General features: G+C 48.1%; 8 protein-coding genes across 8 annotated transcripts; 4 read left to right on the top strand and 4 right to left on the bottom strand.

Annotated features, from left to right (window-relative positions):
- Window positions 1–1,280: 1,280 nt before the first annotated feature.
- Window positions 1,281–2,197, bottom strand: FIESC28_02998 (uncharacterized protein; the record flags this gene model as incomplete). The annotated part of the gene is made up of 3 exons (XM_031157147.1): window positions 1,281–1,927; window positions 1,992–2,065; window positions 2,118–2,197. 3 exons carry the CDS (start codon window positions 2,195–2,197, stop codon window positions 1,281–1,283), a joined length of 801 nt encoding a protein of 266 aa, XP_031018856.1.
- A 903-nt stretch (window positions 2,198–3,100) lies between these two features.
- FIESC28_02997 (uncharacterized protein) lies at window positions 3,101–3,541 on the bottom strand (the record flags this gene model as incomplete). Its single annotated transcript, XM_031157146.1, has 1 exon — window positions 3,101–3,541. The coding sequence occupies one exon, from the start codon at window positions 3,539–3,541 to the stop codon at window positions 3,101–3,103; it is 441 nt and encodes a 146-aa protein (XP_031018855.1).
- Window positions 3,542–4,577: 1,036 nt separating this feature from the next.
- Window positions 4,578–6,211, top strand: FIESC28_02996 (uncharacterized protein; the record flags this gene model as incomplete). Its single annotated transcript, XM_031157145.1, has 2 exons — window positions 4,578–5,212; window positions 5,266–6,211. The coding sequence occupies 2 exons, from the start codon at window positions 4,578–4,580 to the stop codon at window positions 6,209–6,211; spliced, it is 1,581 nt and encodes a 526-aa protein (XP_031018854.1).
- A 3,111-nt stretch (window positions 6,212–9,322) lies between these two features.
- FIESC28_02995 (uncharacterized protein) lies at window positions 9,323–11,021 on the top strand (the record flags this gene model as incomplete). Its single annotated transcript, XM_031157144.1, has 2 exons — window positions 9,323–9,491; window positions 9,547–11,021. 2 exons carry the CDS (start codon window positions 9,323–9,325, stop codon window positions 11,019–11,021), a joined length of 1,644 nt encoding a protein of 547 aa, XP_031018853.1.
- Window positions 11,022–16,517: 5,496 nt separating this feature from the next.
- FIESC28_02994 (uncharacterized protein) lies at window positions 16,518–18,434 on the top strand (the record flags this gene model as incomplete). The annotated part of the gene is made up of 2 exons (XM_031157143.1): window positions 16,518–16,650; window positions 16,702–18,434. 2 exons carry the CDS (start codon window positions 16,518–16,520, stop codon window positions 18,432–18,434), a joined length of 1,866 nt encoding a protein of 621 aa, XP_031018852.1.
- Window positions 18,435–22,806: 4,372 nt separating this feature from the next.
- Window positions 22,807–23,187, bottom strand: FIESC28_02993 (uncharacterized protein; the record flags this gene model as incomplete). Its single annotated transcript, XM_031157142.1, has 1 exon — window positions 22,807–23,187. One exon carries the CDS (start codon window positions 23,185–23,187, stop codon window positions 22,807–22,809), a length of 381 nt encoding a protein of 126 aa, XP_031018851.1.
- A 1,557-nt stretch (window positions 23,188–24,744) lies between these two features.
- FIESC28_02992 (uncharacterized protein) lies at window positions 24,745–25,466 on the top strand (the record flags this gene model as incomplete). The annotated part of the gene is made up of 2 exons (XM_031157141.1): window positions 24,745–25,168; window positions 25,216–25,466. 2 exons carry the CDS (start codon window positions 24,745–24,747, stop codon window positions 25,464–25,466), a joined length of 675 nt encoding a protein of 224 aa, XP_031018850.1.
- Window positions 25,467–25,611: 145 nt separating this feature from the next.
- Window positions 25,612–26,052, bottom strand: FIESC28_02991 (uncharacterized protein; the record flags this gene model as incomplete). Its single annotated transcript, XM_031157140.1, has 1 exon — window positions 25,612–26,052. The coding sequence occupies one exon, from the start codon at window positions 26,050–26,052 to the stop codon at window positions 25,612–25,614; it is 441 nt and encodes a 146-aa protein (XP_031018849.1).
- Window positions 26,053–26,257: the final 205 nt, after the last annotated feature.

The raw sequence follows: 26,257 nt of genomic DNA, 5'->3' as shown, positions 1-26,257 counted from the left end.
CAGCTTTCTCCTCCTATGATTCACATTCACACCGACTAGAGTTTCCTATCCCTAGGGACTCGTACTCCTCAATGGCTCGATTCACCTGAGGCTTGGCTAATCTTATCGGGCGGCCTTTCCCAACCGAGGAGAGATGCTCGGTGCTCTTTGCTCAGAGGCGAAAGAGGCGCCGAATGACGTGGGGAGTCATGCTTTCATTGTAGCTGATGATTGGTGCAGTTGAGTACCTTTGCTTTGTGAGAATGGAGATTGATGGAATGGAATTTACCGAGATCCATCCAGTCTGGGGGATCGTGAAGAGATCTACGGATACTTAGTCTAACTCAAGTTCTTAGTTCTGGCTACTATCTTCATTATCCGACCCATCTCTGCGATTTACAAGACATAGTTATTGCTGTTTTCTTTTAACTAAATCTCACTGCGTATTCATACCAATCCGAGGCATAGTACAGTCAGGTCCCTGGAACTGAATCAGTGGAGGTCGGCGGGGTATGGAGGGGTAACCCGTCTCAGAATCAGATGTGACGTCGAGTTGTTTGATGTTCGCCTCAGTTACACAATCCAAGAGAATTATATCATTAATCCTGCGCATTCATGCTCACCAAGTAATGATCCTGGTAACCTCGGGGCTTGGAAATAAGACAGAATAGAACTTCAGAAGATGATATCTGCTCAATCTGGAGCCACCACCCAGGGCAATATTGGTGACGACTGCTCGTACCATGGTCATAAGCGCTCACTTGCTGGTCAGCAATACCAGTCATCAGGTTTTGGAGGAGACATGAGTAAGAAAGAAGCAACTTTCGTGTCATCTACCAGGATTTCCGGGACATAGCAGATATACCGAAATGGCAAGTCCTAGATATCTAGACAGCCCGGCGAAGCTGCCTTAAGCTATTTCTATATCGTAGTTTGATGTATTCAGGCTGCACAAAGTAGAAAGTTGGGGGGCGATTTCGGACTCTTGCAAAACGAGTAATCATATCGTTCCTTATGCCGTTAGTGGTCAATTGAGTACGACTAAGCAGCCATGACCATGAGTAAGATTGAGGAGCTGTTCGCCGCAATCGTATTTCTCTCTTGCATCAATCATGTCTATAAAAAGCTACATATATGAGCCTCCCGGACGCCGTTTCACACTCTATAATGCACAAAAACGCTAAAAGGCCCTGTCTAAACAATACCAAGTCCAAACAGTCGGAACAAAGACTTGACAAAGAGACACGGCCGAGCATGACATATTAAGATGTGCAATGCCACACGGCTTGCACCAAAATCACTTACTCCTTCTTCTCTCTGTCCACTTCCTCTCGGACCTCTCTCACCACATTCATGAACTGGCTTGCTCCAACAGCCGTCAGAATATGCCACCATCCATGGAACTCGAGAAGGAAAGCCCAAGGCAACCCAATTCTCTCCCGAAGGCTTCTCAACTCGTGACAAAACTCGAGGTCAATATTCCAGATGAGGTATCCAAAAAGACAGGTGAAGGTGGCGGTCCATACGCGTACAGACCAGTTGCGAACATTCTCCTCGGAAAAGCCAGGCTTGGCCCAGTTGAACAGGTATCTAACCCGTACACCAATAAGGATAAGCGAGACCCAAAAGGCAATGACCTGGTAAATGATCTTTGAGAACATGACGTAGAAGACGGAGAATGAAATGAAGAAGATAGCCAAAACGATCGAGATGTAGCGGATGTTGGTGGGCGACTGTCGCAGGATCAGGAGGGATCGGAGCATCGACCAAGACAGCAACATCATAGACAGCTCGTCAACAAATTCGAGCGTCTGGCGAAGAGTCGCGTGGAACAGAAAAGAGCCAAATCCGAGAACCATGAGGGAAATAGACATGAAGTCCCATTTCGGAGCAAATAATCCACGGCTACCGCTACGCGGGCGATACATGGATCGTAGGGCCAAGTATACTACCAGCCGGACGGGTCAGCGTTCCAAGAACCAAGATACCGGGTCGGGTTGCACATGACTTACCGTATGTAACGTTTGTCAAGGCATTGATGAACTCTGCAAGATAGAAGGTGATAGCATAATCTTCTTCACAGAAACTACATCGCAAAGTTAGCACAGTAGTCATATACTGGTGAGGTGACGTCTCACTTGGCTCTGCTGGTTGGGGGACTCCAGACTCCACTCAGGGAGTGAGGATCGCCGTCAAAGCGAAGGTTATGGTGACCCATTTTGTAATTCTGTATAGAATGTGTCCAAAATTGCAATTGTCTCTTTTTGCGCTGTTTCTCGATTTCCAAAAGTTACGGTAGACGTGGAATTCCTTTGTAGAAATAGAGGCCACTGACTGGCGTTGGCTCGGGGATACTAATCACGTGTCAACGCGCATACCTTTTGAGTTTTCGTGACTGGCACTGCCAAAAACGAACTCTGATAATATGAGGGGATTGGAGTAATTTATTTATTGTTTTCATATCTTCATCAAGGCCTGTCACGAGTAGGGCAATGCATAATTGACAGTCTATTGTGCTGCTGTTTTTCGTCCCTGAATCCGCTTTCGAGGCTGAGCGCCGAGAAATGAATCTAGATCACGGATGTAAACCGCCATCATGGCATCAGAAAACCTGACCGAGGCGTGGGTGACGAAATAGATTGATCTCTCATTACAGCTTAGAGTAGGCTTCATGCTATGTCTCTGTTGCCCCAGGCCTTGAAGGACTCTTCTCTGATACCCACTAGACCGCCTCGGCTACTCAGTGTCTCATGATTTCGTCCAAAAATTGGTCCATCCTTGCGTGTTCTGAAGAGGCTGATTATTTGTTAGCTTTCTGGCCACGCAACGAGAATTGAGGCTTTGGCTTACTCTGATGAGACGCACAAAAGGTGGTTATCTCCATAGCTCATGAAGCTTCTGTCGGTGATTGATCACCCTTGACCACTCCATAATCCGGTACCCAGATAGGTCGTGGGAGTTGTCCAGCGAAGGTATACTAGACCTCGCGATAGGCAAAGTGCAACACATGAAGTATCAACATGTTGGCATCAAAGTTCTCCACCCCTTCATCGACCTTGTTCAGTCGATGGGCCACATACATTCGAGTCTGCAGGCAGATAGTCGTTGTCCACCAGTCATCCTATTCTGCGTTGAGGCTAACGAGAGGTGCCAGCCAGTCGATAAAAGCAGTGACTCCCTTGCCGGTCTCTTCAGGGACGCGCATAACTCGCACAAGACCGACGACATGGTGATTCAGGCGTGGAGATTGCTTCACATCGTATCGATGATAGGTTCGAGGTTTCCATAACCCAGGCGGTCCTTGATACATGCCTCGTTCAGTGTAGCGATAGATGTACCATGTTCCATCACCGAGCTCTCGATGCCAATAGACTCCCCAGTCAAAGTCAGTGGCACCGAGAACAAATTCCTTGGAACTTTCGGACCTCTTCTCCTTGAAAACTTCGATGATAGTTGACATGTCATAGTCGTAACGATGGGCCAAGTTTTCAGCTGGCTCTTCGGGAACGGAAATTGTCATGTACAGCGTATAAGGCTCTAGTTGCTGGGTTGGGAAGCTCATTGTTGCGTTGACCCCGACTGTGTTCAGTTGTAGAGTGAAGCGATGAGTCGTTCGAAAAAAGTCTTTGATGAAGAGGTGTGAGTGATTCAGAAAAGTAGGTAAACAAACAAAGCTCGAGACACTGGTTACCGCTGGAACAATCGCTGTATTGTCTAGGCAGTGACGGACAGCTGCCTGCCTAAGGCCGCCCGCCTATGAAGAGGCTGCGAATTGTTCATGAACAATAGCCCGTAACCAGTATTCGAGTCACTTGTTCTATTCCATTCATACCCTAAACCTGTTCGTTTGATCATTGCGAAGATACGGCTCCGGTAGCCGCGAGATCAATGCGATGCGATCCGAGTTTATTTGAGGTCTATATTCGAATTTATCTTGTGCCTTGCAGATTCTTCGTGTCATGAGTTCCAATGACCTGATAGTACGATGCAAGGTCATGCAACTTATCCCTCTTACTAACAAGTCGTTTCAAGGACTTCACAACCGCACCTATCTCTGCGCAAATAGCCAAGCCAAACCCCACAACCGAACCACTCCTCTATTTTGCAATTGACAGCCATGGCGCTCGCTAGAAAGCGCCGAGCAGGCGTCCGCGCGATAAACCTGCACTACAAGTTCTGGGGAACTTGAAATGCTGTGCGCCGATAGGTGGGGATATATTCGGGGTTCAATATGAGGGGTTGAAGACTCAAAGCTGATACTATTTAGCAAAACTTGACACGAATTTTTCATTTCTTGGAAGTTTCGATACAGAATCCAAGAGCCAGAACATAGATATATAAACTTGAAAGCGCCCATATTGTCTACGCACTAGAATACTCATTGAACCAGCTTCATAGGATACCTACGTCATCTCTTTGAAGCTATACCGGTTGACGATCCCCCGAGGGGCAATAGCGGGGCATACAAACCTCCACTGTAACGACAACTTCCTCACGCGATAGTTTGCGACAAATACAAAAGCGCGTGCTTTTTTCACTTCAAAAGCAATAAAAGTCAATCGCAAGACCGTCTTTCATATACAGAACCAATCGCCAACATGTCCAGCTCTGTCCCTGTTGCGAACGCCTTGAGCGACATCTATCCTCCTGATGCGCTCTCTGAGCAAGGACCACGATGGAACAACCTTCTCAACAAGTTCGAATCCACCTACGGACATGCTGCTTCATTCGTTGCTCGCTCTCCTGGACGAGTAAACATCATTGGAGAGCACATTGACTACTCTCTGTACTCAGTGCTGCCTATGGCCATTACCGCCGACACTCTTCTCGCTGTCTCTGCTACACCCGCTGCCGACGATGCCAAGTCGTTCCGTATCCGCATCGCAAATGTGGAGGACGACAAGTTTGAGGCCGCAGACTTCGAGGTTCCTTTCGACGGCGACGTTTCGATCGATGCGACCAAGTTGGAATGGACCAACTACTTCAAGAGTGGTCTGAGAGGTGTGATGGACCTGCTGAGGAAGAAGTATGGCAAGGATTTTAAGCCATGTAGCATGAATCTGCTTATGGATGGCACTGTTCCTGTTGGGGGAGGATTGAGCTCCAGTGCTGCTGTGGTCAGCACAAGCTCACTAGCTATCATGTTGGCCAATGGTGAGAAGACAGTGGACAAGACTGAGCTTACTGAGCTTGCCATCGTGAATGAACGTGCAGTAGGAGTCAACTCAGGAGGGTATGTTGTCCCAGCTTCGTGTATGTCCAGGATGTTGCTAACCCATCTCACAGCATGGACCAAGCAGCCTCAGTTTTCTCCGAGAAGGGCGCAGCTACCTTCGTCTCATTCAACCCAAGCCTCAAAGCCCAACCAGTTCATTTCCCTCCCACCAGACCCGAGATCACCTTCGTTATTGTGCAATCTTTTGTTACATCAAACAAGCAGGTCACTGGCCCCATCCACTACAACCTGCGCGTAGTCGAATGTAGCATTGCAGCATCCTACCTTAACGCTGTCCTCAACCCACCCGGAACCGAGCTTCCGGAGGATGCAGGCCCCCTGGGTGTCAGTCTCGGAGGTTTCCACGATACTTTCTTTTACCACCAGAACGGCTCAGATTACTCCGCCGCCAAGACCCTTACCAAGGAGGAGGAATTGGAAAAGCTGATCGAGATTACCGAGAAGACGCTTACACAAGAAGAGGGATACACACGAGAGGAGGTTGCCAAGGTGCTCAACATTACGGTGGAGGATCTGGAGAAGCGATTCATGTCCAAGCTTCCTGTGCGTGCTGAGCGTTTCAAGCTCCGCCAGCGTGCTCTGCATGTCTTTAGAGAGGCACACCGCGTAATTCGTTTCATGAAGCTTCTAGAGAACCCTGTTCACACCGGAGCTTCGGATACCAGCAAGTTCAACGCAGAACTCGGTTCGCTACTGAACGAGACGCAAGCATCCTGTCGCGACCTTTACGAGTGTAGCTCCCCTGAACTGGATGAGATTTGCGCCATCTCTCTTCAAGCAGGAGCATCCGGAGCGCGTGTGACTGGTGCGGGATGGGGAGGTTGCAGTGTGCACATGGTGCCGGCGGATAAAGTCGCGGCAGTGACAGAGGCCCTGGAGAAGGAGTATTTTGCCAAGAGGGACTTGACGGAAGAGCAAAAGAAGGGAGCCGTAGTGGTGAGCCGACCGGCTACGGGAAGTGCCATCTACTACGTCCAGGACGGTGTGAAGCCTTGAGGAATGATCATCTAGACACACGTGTATGAGCATCATGTCAATCAATGGTGGATTAGTGCATCAACAAGATCTTAAGCGTTAAAGTTAAAAAGTAATGGGTCTTTGAGTCGATCATGAGCATGAGCATGGTCCAGGTTTCAGGAGAAAATTACAAATACGCAGTGCGTTTGAGTGCATTTATCGGTCTATCCCACACAGAGCCCGATAGCTTGGGTCAGTCCTTGCAAGGAGATATCGACGATGTGACGCGAGACTCCGGCCTTGGATTTCTGCTCAACCTTATTACCCAAAAGGAGAACAGTTATCCGACTAAGCGGGACTGTCGGGACTCGTGTGTCGCAAAATGTGAGGCTCAGCTTACCCTTGTCTCAACAGACAAGGGACTCAAGCGATGTCAGGCTGTGAAATGCCGTTCGGGATCACACTCAAGTGCCGAGATGACAATGAACCTTCAGGGTATGAGTGAAGCGCAAGAGTTCCTGGAATGTTAAAGTTGCGCGGACAAGGAGTACGACGGAGTTTACGTTTACGGACGGATGAGGACAAGCCAGGATCTTGTCAGGGGGTTATTTTGGGGGGAGGTTGAAGAATGTTGGAATGGCTGTGGCGTGGAGGTTTAGCCTTAGAGTTTTAGCAAATATTCAGTAAGCGGTCACTATTGTTACAGGACAGGTCCCCGGGGAAAATCAGATCGACAGGGTCGTGCTTCGAGTTTACGAAGCCAACATTGATACCATCGTGGTATTGCATCGTCTGATCCATTTACCCGAGTTGTTTTTGGAAACAAATTTAGTTTCTGCGCACAATTAAGACAGACCGGTTGATGCGTTGTGAAGACTAACGGAAGCAGACCGAAGCAGATCAAAAGCCCAGACATGCTATCTTGGGATGTGTCAATGCTTCAAGTCATGCATATTCAGCCTAGCCTCATGATGGCACGTACAATACAGGACGAACCAGGGCTCTGAGCTTTGGGGGAAAAGAGGAAACCTGGGATGTGGGAGGAATTCAACCGTAGGAAACAATGAATGAGAACCTGGTCCCTGGGGATCTCCCTCATGTGTGGGAAAATTAATTACCGTTTGTCTGGAATGGTTCTTGGTGTCGAGTCAAGGCCTACATGTCACTTTCATTTTTGGCAAAAAGCCAAGTTTCAAGCCTCTTGTATGGAAGTAATGCAGGGGGTTGAATGTCACCAACCATCTAGAAAGAAAAAATACGGTGTTTGTGGCGTTATTTGATAACTTTGCAGGAAGACCAATCTTATCTGAATTGTCGTGATTAATGGGTAGACGTGATGCTTACTGGCTGAATACAGTGGCTGTTATTGGCTGCATGAGCATTACTGGGATCAAGACATTTGATGGTCAGCGATTTCTTAAGTGAACAGCACTATAAGTTGAGGGCTGAGATAAGATTATAGGGTCTTGTCTGGCATTGAATCCAAAGTATTATTATCCAGAGGATCAATTGTTTTACCAAAGTGCCAGTCTACCAGTCCACTTGCAGCCAGATGCAGTCTTGGCCCAAGTGTCCCCCAAAGATGCCCAAAACTGGGGCTGCTGCAAGAGTCAAGTGTTCCCATGTTCCCCCGCGACGATCATAGTATCACGAGATACTTTCACCTAAGAGCAAGTGCGAAAAGAAACAGGCTCGACTCGCTACTGTTACAGTGACATAACCATCCGGATCCGCGTCGCGCGGCCCCGGATGAGTTCCACACTTTTCCCCGTCTCCATAACGGGTGCATGGACATCAACTTGCGACGTAAAACTACCCATTCAAGACCGTTGTTTAGTTCCATGACCGTTGTGAATGAAGCCTGAGCACGATCCATCCTGGGCTGTGCTGAGGCCCGACTGTAGAGTTGAGACTTTGAGTTGAGTTTGTTATGGGATGCCTGTCTTGATTAGATGAAAACGGGGCTGCAGGTTGGATATTAGTGTGTATTCGGGAGTTGGTAGTGAGAGTCTCATCCATACTAGTTGCATGTAGTCGGCTCATACCGCATGATGTTGAGTCTCGAACTTGATACAGAGTACTGTGACTAATGTTGGCTGTCACAGTAATTGTCAAGGAAAACGCAATGCCGTATACAAGATCCTTGAAGGTATCGCGCATTAGGTTCTGATCAAAGTGACGACGCACAGGCACAGCCCACATTGGAGCGGTAGTGCACTCCACAAGAGACTCTGTCGGTTTGATGCTCAGTGCCGATATATTGGTTCATGTTTAGACCGTGCTTTTGCTTCTCCTCGGTTCAAGTGCCGACCTCAGTTGTATGGATCAGGGTTTCTGTAATTAAGCATCTCAAGGTTTCTTTTGTCGTTGTGGTTGTGATGATCTCCAGGTACCGAAAGTAATTCCATTCGCATGGAAGTAATGTCTTGTCAAGGTATAGTCTGATGGATCTCATTGGGCCGTCGTAAAGAGACCAAGTCGGGTTTAGAGCCAGGCAGTGTCCATGTCCTTGACTTTTCCTCCATTCAAATGTCTTGATTCCCCTCCTACGATCGACGTTGGAAGCGGGTTCTTGCTCATCTCAACTCTTTATTTATTATTTCTCAATCATCGTCAGCTTCATTCTGTGAGAACCAGTCCACAGAATATTTCCCTATAATTTGGTCATTAAATATTTATATATCTCTCCTCCTCTTTGTATCAGTCTTGGCTCTCCCCACTCATATCTTTTCTCTTACCCCAGAGCAACTGTATCGCATACCGCTATCTTACCCGCTATCAGTTGACCCCTGCTCCCCAGCTTTTCATTCGCGATTCAGGTCCAACGATCTGTCATTCTTTTTGGTCGCCTTATTCACTGTTTGGCCTTGGTCTTGGCCTGACTTGTCTCTATATACCCGTTTACTCCGGTATCTTCTCGTCTCCCACTTTCTCGCTCCGGCTAGTCTCCAAACTCTGTAGTTTTGGGGTTCTACAAGAAAGCCCTGACCATCTCAGCTTGCAGCCCAGCCGAGTTCTAATCCTCCACTTCCAGGGCTGACCGTGCTGATTTTTGGGGGTGTTGTTCGCTGTACTCCACTACCCATACAATCGGGTCCAGGTCTTCTCTTCAGCCCCAAATAACTTAATTCTTCCATCATCACCACAACCATGTCTCCGGACTCGTGGTCCGACGCGGACAGTGTATCGCAACATTCCCACATGTCGCAACAAGATGATTCACTTGATCGGCAGTTGCTGCGCCATTTGATGCGACGCTATGGTCGCGATGGTATTGCTCAATTAATGGATGAGGAGGCTACTTCACCTGCCATTAACAGTGAGTAATAATTGACTCTGGCAGGTTGGTCGTTACTAACGGTTATATCTATCAGTCAACGATGCTGCGTCGGTCATCTCCTCCAGTACTTATTCATCAGTCAAGTCGGAAGAAACCCCTAGCGTTTTCGATGCGGCAAGCATACGAACTTACTCGTCCGACAACTCATCCCTCCGAGGGAGTATCATCTCTAATGTATCGGCCCGTACTGCGAAGTTGCTTGGTCGCAAAGCACCTCGCCCTTCCATTACCCACGAGGAGGAAACTTCACCGGCTTCGAATGAGTCAACAACGCCTGCGCCTAAACAGAAGGGTTCTTTCACGTGCGGTTTTTGTCGAGAGGAGGATATCCAGAAGACATGCACACGTAAAAACGACTTGAAGAGGCATATTGAGGATTTTCACAACACCAACGCTCAATGGTTTTGTCGGCAAAAGGGTTGCGACATGGTTTTTGACTGGCAGACGGCATACAAAACTCATCTCAAGCAAGCCCACGGTGGCTCCCGTATGTCTCTCGATGAAGCCAAGATCAACCTTTGTCCTCAGACTGTTTTTGCTTGTGGCTTTGAGAACTGTACCCAAGTATTTGAAGCGCCTAGCGACGACGAGGCCGACACTGTGTTCAAGGAGTTCGTGGCTCATGTTGTGAAACACTTCGATGAGGGTTCCAACAGCGGAGAATGGACCTATTCGGGAAGAATGCGAAACTTGCTTCGACAGAATGGTCTCGTTCGTGCCTGGCAAGGTTCATCTTGGGGTGAGGATGACCGAAGTCAATTACAGTGGCATCCTCAGTCCAGCGGCATTCTCCGCAAGCGCCTCGAAACAAGGCATCTGGGGGATTTGCAGCTTCTTGTTCAGTATGCCATTGCTCTTGGCTCAGAACCATCGTCTATCACAAAATATCGCGAGGACTTTGTCAACCCTGTCAAGGACCAATGTCGTCAAGTCATCATGGGACACAAGTCTCGGGCACCTCCCCTGCCGCCCTCGGGCCCGACCCCAAGCGCGGATCAGTACCAGTTCCGCATTTCCCGGGGAAACACAAACCACAATCCCAATCTGGCGGCATACATGGCTACACAGCGCCGGGCATACCCAGCAAGGGCCGGCCCCGTTCGTTCTGGTCGCTCTGCTCGCCCCCCGCGGCAGGCCATGCCCGCAACTTCATCAGCCCCGAGCCCGATGCCACACCATTTCCAGTACCCCAATATGGGGGTAGTACCAATGTATGATCCGCGACAGCAGCACCAACAGCAGCAGTTTGCCATGATGCAGCAAGCCAATGGGGGTATCATTGCTGAGGATTTGCGAAGCCTTCAGTCCATGACCAACGGTGTACCAGAACGGGACATTGATATGGCCGACACCGAAATGATGGACCCTTCATTCATGCAACAGCCCAACTTCTCGGGCCCTTACGAACCTCAGGGCATGACTACCTCCGCGGCGGATGCTTCATGCCTTACACCTACAGACCATATGAACCAACATATGACGTTTGGTTTCGATACAGCATATTCCTGAGTCTTTTTGGCATTTTGGTTATTAATTGGAAACACTCCTTAATATTTTCTTTTGTTTGTATATATCTGTCGTTGGACAGAAGACGTGGTATACTCACCACTTAGCGATTGGTTCTTTACATCGGGTCGTTCATGGATGGGGAGTATTTGTAGAGCTCTCAGGGACATCTAGTTATCAAAAGCCGGGATTTGGTTTTGAGTGCCTTGGGTACGGATAGTGGGAGTTTGGTCTGTTAGTCTGTTAGCACGACACGTTTGAGTGTCTTCGATTTGATACCCCTAGCTTGAATACACAAGCAACTTTACCCTCAACTATGGTTACCCTCAACTATGCCTTCGCCCCGTTTGAGTATACGTTTGAGCTACGTTAAATTGTGCTTCCTGTTTAGCCAATTCTCCACTCATGTTCGTCGGCTTCATTACCACTCCGCATGTTCTTGACGATGCAAGGCATTGATGCTGGACATGGATCAAACGTTGGGCATCTGAAGGACCCAGTCACTAGCAACTTGATGCCAGAGCTCCCCTCCCACCCTGATCTACCGGCAGGCCTCGGAGACCCGGAAGGCACCGAGACTACCGAGCTTCTTTAGGGTCTCAACGATCCAAGATTAAGATATTACGCCTCCAACCCAAAATAACCCTGAAACAACGATCATGCTACATCGGGAGAAGGACACAGAGGACATTTTAAAGTTTACTGATAATGACATACTCTCATGGCTGGAAGATTCCATCACGGAGGTTGTCCCGGTTTGCCGGTTAGCTCAGTAGTTAGGTGACAACGTCTGATACATGGTTCCGTTGGTGTTGAAGCTATCGTGAGAACCTCAACTGCCGAGCGCGATTGTATTCCAAAATAGTCAGGTGTTTACGACAAAGTTTACGGATGATCTCGTTTGAGGGAGAAGATCTACCACCGTTAACTGTCAGTGCAGCTTGACGATGGCAGAGTAGTACAGGGTAACTCGGCTGTACAAGAATGTTTGAGATTACGACTGAGACCATTGCATCTGCGTTCTCGCTTGAGGATGATAGTGTAAATGAGCACGACGGATAGGGGTCAAACTTTAAAGCCATGTCCTGAAGACCAGGGATCTACGTTTGTGTCTGTGATATAGTGATTTGCACTTGATCGTACTCGATTCAGTCAGTGATCAGTAATATTTACAAAGTTCGCATCACCTCGAAAGCAACGCTCGGTTCACGATTGAAACACCGTCCTCGAGTATCGTACGATCTGGTAAGGCTAAAAGAAGACGGCACCAAGTGATCAGTGCCTATAGTTTGCCTAGAGACGAAAAGAAAGTAGTAAAAGCGGCAGCCAAAAGAGCGCGGACCAAAATCATTTCCACGGACGCGAAGAATATCGGTGCCGCGCAAGAAGAGGCCTGAGCCCTTTCGGAAGGGCAAGGATCCCCGCGATACGGTAAGAGGTTAAGATAAGGGCTTACGGGAGGCTGATCCGACAGGAGGATGCTATGCTATGCTATGCTATGCTATGGATGCCGAGGCATTATAGTTTATAGGAAGGAGATTTAAGAAACGCCTCTTGATTGCTTTTTTAGCAACGGCTCAAACGGCCATGTATGTTTACTGGATATCGTGGCTTGCGTTCGAGAACCTCGGGCGCAGTAGGTGAATGAACCAAGTGGACATCCCTGACAGGGGTTTTCTACGTAAAGTGCCTAAATTGGGTTGGAGATGGAGTTGGAGATGGAGGTGAAACTCCTGGGTTGGTTGATTGATTGATGACGGATATGATTATGCTGGAGATAGGGGACCTGCATAACATCCACGTGGAGGGCGCGTACCAAGAAGGGCAACACCTTGCGACTACGATAAGGACTGGACCACTATACGGTTCTGTATGCTTGTCTGCATGTCAGCAAGCAAGCAATCAACTATTCAGCTCGGGTTGAGGTCGACAGAACCAACATACAAACTCCCTTTGTCGGTGCTCTGTTTAAGGTTGCGTGCAGAAACCTCAAAAAGAAAGGCACATTCGAGGATCTACAGTACGGGAACGGGTGGACCACGTGGGAAAGGCGTTACAGAAGAGGGAGGACGGGAGGTTTCACTCCACTGGAACTTTGTGTTTGATGTTGATCGTGAGTGTAACCGACGATTCCATGACAGAGTGCTTTGACTCTACCCATGCGAGGTTGTTAAAGTATCCGAGTATCTCAATGTTTAGAATGCTCCGTGATGTTACATCAACTAATCATGATGGTCTCGACTCTAGTCTCTCAATAAGCTGAACGGCACAGTACAGTCAATATTCATGCCTTGTGAAGCAAACCAGTAATAGAGCACATCATAGCCCAAGAACTGCCAACCCGAACCAGTCAAGTGGATGATGACCAGGATCTAGGGTAATGAATAGGATGCCTCACAGACGACAGGAACAGAAGGAGAAGAAAGAAAACCGTGCAGTCAACCATCCCATCTTTTTTTCATCTACCCCAGCCTTGACAAGGATATAGTGCTTTGCCCATCACGAGACAAGCAAAAGAAGGCAACGTCCAAGCACAAGACGGACAATCAGCATGGACCAATCCAGTGGCTATGCTAGGATCTACGGTGCTGATCGTTGTACCCGAAACACGTCGCTTGCGTTATGCTGCACGTAAAGTAATTCCAGTATCTGTTCTCGATACTCGGATACTGTCAGTTTCATGTTGGCTGATACATAGATCTGGAGATACGATACTCCATAATCATCCATATCAATCAGCCACGAAAAAGAGGAGAAGAGAGGTCCCACCACTCGCATTACGATGCAATGTTTTGCCTAGCCCAGAGAAAGATTCCAGAAGAAAAAGCAAATAAAGTCAAACAGGGGAGCGGTCAGCAAGACAGATGAAACAAAGCAAACATGTCTCTCGCACAGCCAGCCCAGTGTCTGCAACAAAGTGATACTTCACTTTTTGCATCATTTGATTTGCGAGGATCTGACCCAGAAGCCAGGACCTGTTATGGATCCCCTTTTTTCCTTTTTCTTGGATTGTTGCTTCATTTTTTGGGAGATGGCGTTATGGCTGTTGACGACTCCAGGGTCTCATTTCTGTACACGAGGCTGTGTTACTGTACCCGAGTAAGAGTTCGTCATGATGGCTAGGTATGGCTTGAAGGAACAATCTACTGTATTGCCAAGGATCCATTCTCACCGTACAGTAGCTGGGCGAAACGATAACTCTTACAGCAGTGCATTATAAGCAGGCGCCACAGTGACTCCCACTACACCCACGATTAATGTTTTGACCTCTTGAATATGGTCTTGGCTTTTCAACCTTTTGTCCTTTGGGCCTTTGGTCTTTGGAACTTACAAGGGGTCCTCTTGGTCCTCCTCCAAAGTGGCTTAGACTTGACCAGGCTCGTGTCATGTCCCCCCCATATCCCCAACCAATACCGTCAGATGGCCACCCTCCCAGCTCCGCATACTAAGGTCTCGGCAGGCCATTGATACGCCGTCCTCACAAGTAAAAGCCAGAGATTGGCCCATCGTCATTTCCCGCTGAAACAGGGTCGTCTGCTGGCCCGCGTACACTAGCACTGATATGGATCTTGGTGTCTTGGGCAACAATCTACCTTGGCTTTTTTTTTCTCAAGAAGTTTAGACTCGGTCGGGTTGATCACTCTCCGACCACGTTTTTCTCTCTCTATTCCTTCATCTGGGGATCCATTCTCCATTCCACTGTGGAGATTTTACGTCCAAAGCGAACAGTTTCATGTCCAAGTTTGGATCACTATTGCGTTGCTGCTCTGCTCTAGCACCGATACTCGGAAGAGATAGAGAGAAGCCACACTTTTGACGCTCGTCAAGGATTGAAGTGACTAATTAAGTAGGTCAATCTGGCAAGATTCTGACACGACAGAAACTAAGCGTGATCAAATGCTGAATCAGTTACGTACGGATATTGATGTCTCTTTGCGGAATAGGAAACCCAAACCGGGTTGAGGTCAAACGGGCTGTCCACAAAACCCTAATTCTATGTTGTATCGACAGCAATGATGGAGCAGCGTAATCTCTCCTGCATGCAGCATTTTCTAGAATGACGGCAGAAGAACTTCAGATCATGTCGGTCATCTCCTTCTTACGTAGCATGTAGGAGGGAGGGAGCTGGAGACTGCAGCAGCAAGCAAACTGGCAGGGGAACCAAGAGTGCAATTTGCTGAAACAGGGCCTTATTTTTGGCTACACTCCAGTCCAGTAAATCGTTGATGAGATGACTTTTTTAGCCCCAGCCGAGTTTTTTCTTCAATGGTGTCTGTCGGTCGCTGACCTGACTTTACTTGGTCGCCCCGTTACGACCCAGACTCGGCTGGGTCACAGCACAATGGTAGTACAGTAGCCCCCAAAGGGAAGCAGGCTATCGAGGATTCAGTAAGTACAGTACTCCGTACACTCACGCTTAAACACCAAGGTCTGTGGCGTCGCATTGTTTGTTTTCCAGGCATTTGATGTCTATTGTATCAGAATATGTATGTACCTGATGATCCATTCTCCCCTGAAATATCCAAATGCCGGAATAGTAGATCATCGTCAGGTACGTCACGTCAAGATGCTCGACCCGCATAGCATAGACTAGAGATGGACCATCCGTTTTTGAACAGAATTGGCAGACGAGGCAGAATTTGGCGAATGACGTTCCTGAAACGGCGTTGGTGGTGGACAAGGACTCCCCCTGTTGATAGAGTCACTAGTCTCGAGACTAGCCAGGACATGGATTGAACCAACGTGGGCCGACCAAGAGCGATCACTCCGGCAAGCCCGTTATAATGTCTCACACAAGTCCAGGGATTCGAGGAAGGCTTCTAGAAGGACTTTCTCTTGCTCTTTCCCTCTTTCTTCCTGATCTCTGACTGACTCTCCTTCGCTCCTTCCCTCCCCTGCACTTGCACGCATACCATACCTTCCTCACTTTACACTGCCTGCTACTGCCTGCTCGCCGTTCCCTTTACTTCTTCCATACATTCGCCCCTCTCTTCCTCTCTCCCAGTCGAGTAAAGTACAGTACTTACTCTCTTAATCCCCATCTCAAACAAGGACCCTTGCGTGTCTCTTCTGTTCGTCTTTTTACTCTAATTGATGTTGTCTCGCCTTTGTTTTAATCCGCCCTCATACCCACAAAGTTACCGCTATCACATCACATTCCAAGGCTTTCTTGGTTCATAATCACGACTCAACGAACCAACTATCACATACTAATCGTCGCGGGCTGTCGATTTCCCCTCGTTTCGCTTTCCATCGACTCGAATCGACTCGACTCTCTTTCATCGACGCTCCTCGGATCACGCTTATCGCCAGTCTTACACGACATCTCAACCAACTTCGACTCAACTTGATGATAGTCACACCAACAGCGACTGTCTATTATTGCTGACATTAATTAATTCTGTCACACGGGTCGCCAACGATAGTTAATCCAGCGCTCAGTGCGCGTTATCGCTTCGACGATTGAGCCTTGGACTTCCGCAATCACAACCACACAACATGTTTCCTTTTCCTGGACAGGATGAGCCTGTGAGGCCGCTATCTGAAGAGGATCAGCAAATCCTCTTGGGTCTTACCCGTCGCTACGGCGTCTCCAGCCTTGTCTGCGCGCTCACCGGTCTCGGTGCTTCATGTGAGTGATTTCAATTACATATCAAGATGTAGACCCTCTAACATCAAATAGCACGAGCCTCCACCTTTTCAGCATCCACACTACTCAGCAACACCAGCGCGCCTTCATTATCATGGAGCAACTCTGATGCTTCTCACACGCGATCCGATGCCGCTTCCATCCGAACTCAATCGACATGGCAAGACAATGCCGGCGACGTTCCCTCGATTCATGATGGTGAAGTCGGTAAAGTTACCGATCGTACATGGCTCGACTCGCCAAACCTCATGCAGTCACCCATTCCTTCATGCGATGTCACCTCTCACCCGTCGCCCCGGCACGTCACACCAACCTCAAAGAAATACCAGTGCCCCATGTGTTTCTTGGACAACAACCCCGTTGGTTTCGGCAGGAAGAGCGATTTCAAGAAGCATCTTTACAACTTCCACGGTGCTGATGTGACTTGGCTGTGCAAGACCAAGGGCTGCCACCTCTCTTTTGCTACCGAGCGCGCCTACAGCACACACGCCAAGGAGGCACACCGCATGGATGCTCTTCCTAACAGTTCAGCAAAGACAGAGTTGTGCCCTCAGGTCGTCTTTGGTTGCGGTTTCGGTAGCTGCAAGGACCGTGTCTTTGAGGCTCCCACCGGTGAGCAAGCATCTGCCAGCCGAGATAAGTACTTTGAGCATATCGCCAAGCACTTCGAGGACGGATTTGATGTGAACAACTGGGAGTACAAGGTTCAACTGCACAACTTGATGCGCCAGTCCAAGGTCAAGTCTATCTGGAAGACTTGCATCTGGCCCAAGGAGAAGAGACAGCAACTCACATGGCGTCCTCGTTCTTCTGGCGACCTCAAGCGTATGCTCGAGGCTCGTCACCTTGGTGAAGACATCTCTACTCTGGTTCGCCTAGCCTTCATCCTTGGCACATCTCCTTTCACCAACCCTACCACACCGCCACCAAGTGAAATTGACCTACAGTTCTCTCTACCGTTCCGATCTCAATGCTTGGCTGATGCAGTCGGCCACGGAGAAGGTGTGCAGATGAAGACAGAGGATATCAGCGAAATGAACACACCGATGGTTACTGTCACGAAGCAGGCCCCTACAACACCACAGCCACCTTCCTTCACTGCCAGACGTATCAAGCAGGAGACTAGACCATCAACACCAGTGGACAGCATTCCCGAGCCCATGGTTCGAGATGATCTCACAGCCGGCCCTCACCCAGGAACGCCATTCCCCATTCCTAATGAGCATGTCTGGCCTGTCGACGCACCCAAATTTGCACCTGATCAGATGAACACTTTTGCGGATGCGTCCATGACCTACATTCTTCCAGGTTCCGAGCTTCCTCAACAACAATGGGACATGACTGGCATGCAGCAGCACTTCCCTCAACAAGACACTGTCATGGGTAACGTGTACATGCCTCCCCAGCAACCACAACAACCTGTAGCTGCCCGCCCCGCCACTCCTATTCCTACAAAGCGACCCGGGTCTTGGGGCAAGCGATTGAGCCTCGAGAACCTGCGCCCAAAGAAGAAGACCAGCGTTTATGGCAGCCCTGCTTCCGAGCACGAGGCTGTCCCTCCTGTACCGGCTATGTACGCCGACATGATGCATGCGACTGTACCTACGTCTATGCCTGCGGGTTACGAACTGCCGATGCGAATGGGCCACCCTCAGCAGGGATACACATCAAACCCTGGCTTCATGCCCCAGCATCAACATCAACAGCAACAGCAGTTTGGCTCACCCACAAGCTTCTACTTGGACGACGGCGACATGAGACTATAAGGCGTTTTAATCTCGGAACGGAAAAGCATTTTTTTGAGCATCATGATTTCATTTCACTGCCTTGCATTATCATATATCTGTACTAATAATCATTCCGTACACGGGCTAAAGAGGAGGACGAGGAACTTTACGACAGGATACCCCATCCTCTACATGACGATCTGAACTTTCTCTTATTACCCATTTCCTTGTTTGTTCTTGGATACATCTCAGCATTTGAGCCAACACATACCTATTTCCTTTTTTACATGTCTTTGTCATTTTGTATTTTTGTTTTGTGATACCACGGTGTTGAAGAAGGATGGAATGGGACGAGACAGGAAACCAAAGCCACGCATGCTGCAAAGTCACAGAATTGTTATTTGCAGCTTTTATTTCCCCTTTGTTTTTCTACCTGTTTGAATATTGCATCTTTCGGGCGGTTATGCGAGGATCATTATATCGGGATGGCAGATACCCCATTGTGAGCCAGATATATTCTTTGGCGGGATACAAATGATAGATAGGAAGTCTGCATGTCAGCGAACAATATGAAATAATACAAAGTTTAAACAAAACAATTGTGGCAATGAACAGTGCGATGTGAATTATGAATTGTGTCTGGGCTACTCGAATGTAATGTTTGCCAGAGACCCAACACAGCTGCCCTCCCATGCCGACATTGTTGGCACCACCCGCCATTCTTCTATTTCTTCTCAGAAGCTAAACATGTTAGTTAAATGCTCAACAAACACTGGATAGCACATACTCTCAGTCTCGGCGGGCTCAGAAGGCCAGCTCTCCTCAGTGACTGGCACCCCCTTAATGGGGGAGTTCCTCTCATGCCAGGCGATTTCTTCCATGGTCATGGTACCACCTGGGAGACCTGGGCCATGGGGCCGCAGGAGTGGCCTCAGAAGGCGTTCCCAGTGTCGGTCCATTCTCCGGCGGCGACAGTGGTGGTGATGATGGTGATGGTGGTGATGTGAGAGGAAGATTTTGTGCAAGACTAACGCGAGATACTTTTAGAGATGGATGTGTGAAGAGGGAAAGTTTCGGAGAGGGGGAGAGAAGAGCTGTAAAATTAATTGTGTTGATTGAGCTTGCTGCTGCCTGCCACTGCTTTATATATTCTGCTAACTGGCTGGCACTGATTCACTGTGCTTAGACTTGCATGCACTACAGCTTGATATGTGGGAGATTGTTTGCACTTTACTGCTATGTTCTGATAGAAGAGTGACCTTCTGGTATATGGATATGAAACATCCTGTCAAATCGTATCTTTCGTCACCCTCGATGGCTCATTCTCGCTCGCCTCAGGCCTGTCCCTTTACCTCGGAAGTTGGAGCTGCTCTTTTGACTACCTACTATCTGCAAAGGCGAAAATATGACTATCCATCTTCTCTACCTTCGACATTTCATGGTCTCTTAATCGCTAACGCATCATCCTTCTTACTCCGATCATGGAGGCTGTCCATCCTATGTATCTTCTTTCCTCTTACTGCACCTCTTTACAATGGACAACATGGTTACAGAACCGTAAGCTCGTGCTATGTTCACTGTCCTAAAGAAACCCCTGATATGCGCCCAGCCCTTATTTTGAACATTTTTAGCGTGAATATCATCTGCGTATGGTCTCGCTTGCACCTTGAGTGCTGGAGAACTTAAGAGTTGACAACTCAGCTAGAATATAAGGGGGAGGATTTGCTCATCAGGTAAAACAGAATGGCGATACTTTGGATCTCCAAGCGCTTCTTAGACGATATCAAACCCTTCTATCTGATCGCAATAGCCTGATGAGTTGCACGCACACTTGTCGATCGTTCATTATGTTCCGAGTGACAGTCTCTGGGACATGCTGTTTGAGATGATTTGTTTAGCTACTCAATACCTTTCTGACAGCTCTTCTTAAAAATACCCCTTGAATGCGAATCTTACACCCTACTTACTAAGGTTCCTTGGTAAAATTGTCTCTTTGGTAATACACATCGCACTGCGATGGATAACGCAACAGGTTTGGCCTTGGCATATCAGCCGGAACACAAACGATTCTTAAGTCAGCCATGTACCATAGCATTACAGGAGCACTCACATGACCCGATTATTACGTTCATAGCTGTCATTGTTTAAGTGGGATCTTATGACTCATAATTGAGGACATTGTTATGCGTGATCTGACAAGGAAGCCTGGCAGTGCCTCGGACATATTTGGTGCCAGTTGACTGGCTCGCTTCTCCCAACCTTTGTTGGGTATATATACCAAAATATGTAGTCACACTTCAACAGCTCAAGGAAAGCAGCTTGGCGCAGTGGAAGCGCGGTATGTCTCTACTCCACCTGCGAAACAATACCAGAGTACTAACTCATTACAGCCGGGCTCATAACCCGGAGGTCACTGGATCGAAACCAGTAGCTGCTATGAAGCTATCTTTTTTTGCAGTTTGCTCTGTTGGTGCCTACCTGGATCGATAAGCTTTAAGCCCAAGATGCCTCCAGGTGGCTATCACTGCATGCACACTTGACTTTTTGCATCTATCCCTAACTTACTTAAATACGGAGGAGAAAAATTGCTTATAAACATCCATTCATTGAATATGATATATCTTTCTTTCTAATCATAAACGCTTGCTCATGCCACTCAAATTCGATGTTTGTGTGCGTCCGGTCCTTCGGGGGGCACGAGTGGGCCCACGGCATCGGCCCCGAAGCGAGGATCCACCCGGTGCTCCGGATTTGCATTATCGACATCAGCGAGACCGAGGGCTTTACTATCTTCGCGACTCGTGAAATAAAGTGTCGTATCACTGCGGCATCATGTAGACCACTCATTGTACTTTCGTTTCCGGATCTCCTGTAAAAGCAACTGCCTTCGTCAAGTAAGGACAATAAGAGATGTCGTATTCCACAGTCAACTGACTTCATACCAAGGAAAGCACTGTATATTCTTAATCGTATGAAAAGCAAACAAAAACTTCCAGCATCATGTAATCCCCTAAGTTATGACGAGAATACTTCCAATTCAAGCGTGAGTCCACCGCATACTACCCTCTCTGTGATTCAGAACACCACTCCCAAGCACAACTCGTTCTAGCTTAGAGCGGCCTCCTATTACACCAGAGACTGCCGCCTTTGTTAGTTACAGTCCAAGTATTCGTTTCGCATGTCGTACCTCTGATTGTCGTAGATATGGAAGCTGATTAAACCCGAGCTTCATAGACGGTGGGGGCTGGTTGGCTGGTGATCATTGGTGGGCGATTAACTGATCAAAGATAGGTTTCGGCCAATGTCCTCGATCATGCTTGATGTATTTCGAGAAGAAAGGCGAGTTCAATGCGGTTTCCTTCCAATGTACACGGAGAGCGGGGGAGGTGCGTCTGAAAGTAAAGATAGACCTGACATCCTTTTGAACATAGTGGAAGGGCGCCATGAAAGCAACGGCGGGCCTGCTTCTGGCGTTGTAGCTGGAACCGGAGACTGAGAGGAGCTGATGAAAGTAAACACAGACTAGCCCGTTGCTAGTATTGCGATAGGAAGTGCGAAGGTGCGCTTGAAAGTAGAGGTATACATGCTACCAGTGTTGTGAAGCACAAAAAGGGATAGATCCCTAAAAAGCAAAGGCGAGCTTGCTCTCGTTATAACAGAAGGGCACGGTGCCAGGAAGACTCAAGACGTATAAGTCAACCAGAGTATCGTAGAACTACAGCATTTAGCAAACTGTTTCTGTCATACCTAGGGATTAGATTCTTACCAGAAAGTAGTTTCACTGATCTACTTCATGGTTGAAATTATTCATGGCGTATCTGTCTCAAAAGCTCCTATAAGAGCAACGAAAGGGAAGGCGGGCCTAACAAAATGAAAAGAATAAAGGAAGACACCACCAAGTAGAAACAAAAGAACCGTCTAAGACGGGGAAGACAAAAGGATCTTGCGACCCCGGAGGCCGCGACGCCTCTTCGCCGGAGGCGTAGAAGGAGTAGGAGGAGAGTGGGAGGGAGGAGGAGCCGAGTCGGCGGCCGCGGCAGAGGGTGTGGACGGCCAAGATTGCTCTGTGACCAGCTCCCCTTTGAAAGGGCGCCCCTTCTCGTGATGGCCGAAAAGGCGGTCGAAAGCTAATAAATACCCAATGTCAATTCCTTTCTTGTCACGAGGGCTCAAAAAGACCACTTACATATCCTGAAATGGTGCTAGGAAGACTCGAAAGGGCAAGTCTACTAAGTATCGCAGAGCTGACGCATTTAGGACGATATTTCCCATAGAGATGTAACATGTTCTTACCAGAGAAGGGGTTTCGAGATTCACTTCATGCTTTAACCCATGTCTTTCTCAAAAGCTCCCGGAAGAGCAATGAAAGCAAAGGCGGGCCTGACCAAAAGAAAATGAGAAAACCCCCCGCCTAAGACGTGGAGGACAAAAGAATCTTGCGACCCTGGAGGTCGCGGCGCCTCTTTACCGGAGTCGTAGAGGGAGGAGGAGGAGGAGGGGAGTCGGCGGCGGCGGTAGAGGGAGTGGATGGCCAGATTGCTCCGTGACCGGCTCCCCCTGGATGGAGACCCTCCTCATGGCGGTCGATCTCCTCAACGGCCATCGCCACCCTTGAAAGTTGTTTGAGGCAGGGTGGGCGGGACGGCATCTTGAAGGAATCTTTGATGGTAGCCTGAATCTCTCCAGGAGGGCGATCAGGTGCTTCAGGCACGGCGTGCGGGATGGCATCTTGAAATTGTCGACGATGATGGAAAGGAAAAGAAAGAGAGCTGTACGAAATGACGGCAGGCATGATTACACCAGTAACCAAGCTTCATGGGGACGGGAAGGAGCAGGCGGAACATGGCGGAAGCCCTCACACAGAGAAGGCACGACGCTTGGTACCGAACCCGCGACTCAGAGAAGGAAAGAGCCACAGCTGCAGTGACAAAATTACTAAGTTGATTCTCACTCTTTGGTACCTTGGAGTTTAGTGGTAAGTCTCGGGTTTCTTTTTTGTAAACCCACACATTGATTGGTTGTCTACTTCATCACTGTCACTGATGGTCAATAGGCCCATTAAGCAAAATCGTGTCGTTTCGGGCTCCCTCTGCCGCACTGATGAGATAGAAGATTTCTTGCAGAGTACAATCTCCTCGGTCCGCCGCTCAGCTTTATGCTCATGATTTGAAAGTGGATTCCTTTTGACTTGGTGTCTTGACGTTGATCACGTCGTCAAAGTTATACTGTCAAGTCAAGTGGTTGGATTGTTTGAGTCTAGCAGCCAACACAGCACAGGTTGGGACCAATTTATGGTTCAAGCTTTAACATACCTTATGGAGTCTTTCATATTACCTATGCTCGATTTCGTAAGAGATCCATGTAATCACTTGCATTGGGAGGAACCTACATCCAGTATATGCAGGCTCTAGCATTAAACATACCATCATCACCAGATCGCGGCTCTTCCCTATTGCGTCTTAGAGTCAAGTACTTGGCGAAACTTAAACACTCCTTCTGCGTGCATCATTCGTATTGCTCCGTCTTCCGTACGAGGTTATCCATACAACAGGTACCATCGCAGCAAACCCGTCAACAGTTGCTTCAGTAATTCATGGAAGGTGACGGGAGGCGGCAAACAGTGGGGCTGCGATATCAAACCCCACCACCTCTCCCAGCACCACTCCCAATTCAAAACTCCACGACTCCATGAAACCAGCTCCAAAAATTACAAAAAATATCGCATTCGACTCGTCTTGATCTCGGGGTCAAGGGAAAAATACGCAAAAAATGAAAAGAACCACCCGAGAGGGGACTCGAACCCCTAACTTTCAGATTTACTTATTTGTAAAAGTCTGACACGCTAACCAATTGCGTCACCCGGGTTCTAGACTTATTGGAAGGAGCGAGTTGAAATTTGGGACCAAGTTCCTTCCGTTTGAAGTTTCTAGAGCATTTTTACTATTTTTTACAGTTATTTTTTCTAGACATATTAATATTATAATTAATAACACTACAATATATTTTCAATGTTAAAAAACAGATAGAAAATACCTTAGAAACTGTAGTCTACGTTATTTTAGTATATTACTGTTCAGATCTGTGCAGACAGAAGCCACGCCGCAGACTACAGAGCGAAGCTCGATATGTCGGTTGATCTGATTGGACTCGGATACCCAATCCCTGTATACTGATTATATGATACGTGACATCTATTTGCTCAGCCTCGTTTCGGTTCTAACGGCATCTTGAATCCTTGCGAGGTGGTCAGATAAGGAAGAGAATAAAATCTATAAATCATGGATGCCAGGAATCTCTTAGATTTCCCATATGCACTTACATCCATCAGTATCTCGGCCCATCAACACCAATGTATCAAGTACAGTCACCATGTCGTGTGGAAGACGGCAAATACATCGCACAAAGCAAAGTTGCTGCATTTTGGGATGAGGCATGGTGGAGATTGTCATGGACAGGTCGAACTAAAGACTACGTGCTCCGAGGTATTACAGACCGGAGCCCAAAGAACCTTCTTACCGATAGAGAAGTGAGGAGACACCAGAAAGTAGTTCACAACGAAACAGGCGATATCGTGGGCTATGCACGCTGGATTATGCCAGAGTCGCACAAAGACTCTTGGCTGATCGCTCAGACGCCTGATGTGAGCGACGAGGAGAGAGAGGTGTTCACGAAGCGTCATTCAGAGGCCGAATTTGATCCGCGCTCGGAGCACGATGAACTGGATGACCATATGGACGGTTGGAGAGAGAAGTATAAACATGCCAACTGCATGGGTACGCACTACGAAAAGGAACGATTTCATAAACTGACGATCGAGCAGAACTACACTACATCGGCGTTCGACCGGATCACCAACATCAAGGACTTGCAAGTATGCTCGTCAAATCTGGCCTCAATGCAGCAGACCAGCTTGGCATTGATGTACTAGTGGTGGCTACTGGCCGACGTGGTCAGAAGCTTTATTCAAAGCACGGATTTGAGATTTTGGAGGAGAAGAGTCAAAGCATGAGCAAATTTGGCGTGGATGAGCTTTATGAAACCTTTGTCATGATTCGTCGAGCTAAAGAATGATGGAATAGTTCATGAGCCAAGGATATTTTTCGGGCACTTCTTAATAGACATGGCCATGTTCAGTTGATCCATCGAACAGCAATGCCCGTTATTATTCCAGAAAACCTCCTTAGGAAACTAAGTTTCAAAGCATCTCAGTATATACCTACAGCTTAGGCTTGATTTTATCTCCGACCTTCTTCACCTCGCTGCTAAACCGATAAATGATATTATCAAAACTGCTTTCAGGAAAGATATAGAGCCACTTCAGCTCATCATCGCCACAAAACACCCCATGTTCTGCGTCTCCGGGTATCCAGACCAGGTTGCCCTTAGAGACGGGGTATCTTTCTCCTTCGATCTCTACTTCTCCCGAACCATCAAGGATGTAGTAAACTTCTGCTTGCGTGTGGCGATGAAGTGCTAGGGCGCCGTTGGTGGGGCATGTCGCGATACCACTGGTCAAGGAAGTGCTAGCAGTTCCTGGTGAGGATAAGAGTGTATGCCAGGTCGCGTTGCCTCGTTCTTTCTCAGCAAACGAGGAGGGCGTGTTCTGCGATTGTGCAGCAGTATCAATGATAATAGGCTTCTGTGAGGTTGAAAGCATGGCGAATATGATGCTGAGATGGTATAGGATAAATCAAGTTGAGGAGTTAGATGACTATCAATCTGGAGAAATCGGATGGTACACAGGTAGCAAAGACTCTTATACTTTAGATCTCAAACTGAGCCAGCTTGCAAACTTGAGGAGATCTTGTCCATGGACAGGTGAGATCATGATATCCAATTACCACTGCGACGAAACAAGGAAG

The sequence above is a fragment of the Fusarium coffeatum genome (genome assembly GCF_003316985.1).
Source record: "Fusarium coffeatum strain FIESC_28 chromosome Unknown BRIP53273_contig_63, whole genome shotgun sequence".
NCBI lineage: Eukaryota > Fungi > Ascomycota > Sordariomycetes > Hypocreales > Nectriaceae > Fusarium > Fusarium coffeatum.
The sequence above is the reverse complement of the archived record's forward strand: the minus strand, read 5'-3'. Positions and strand labels throughout refer to the sequence as shown.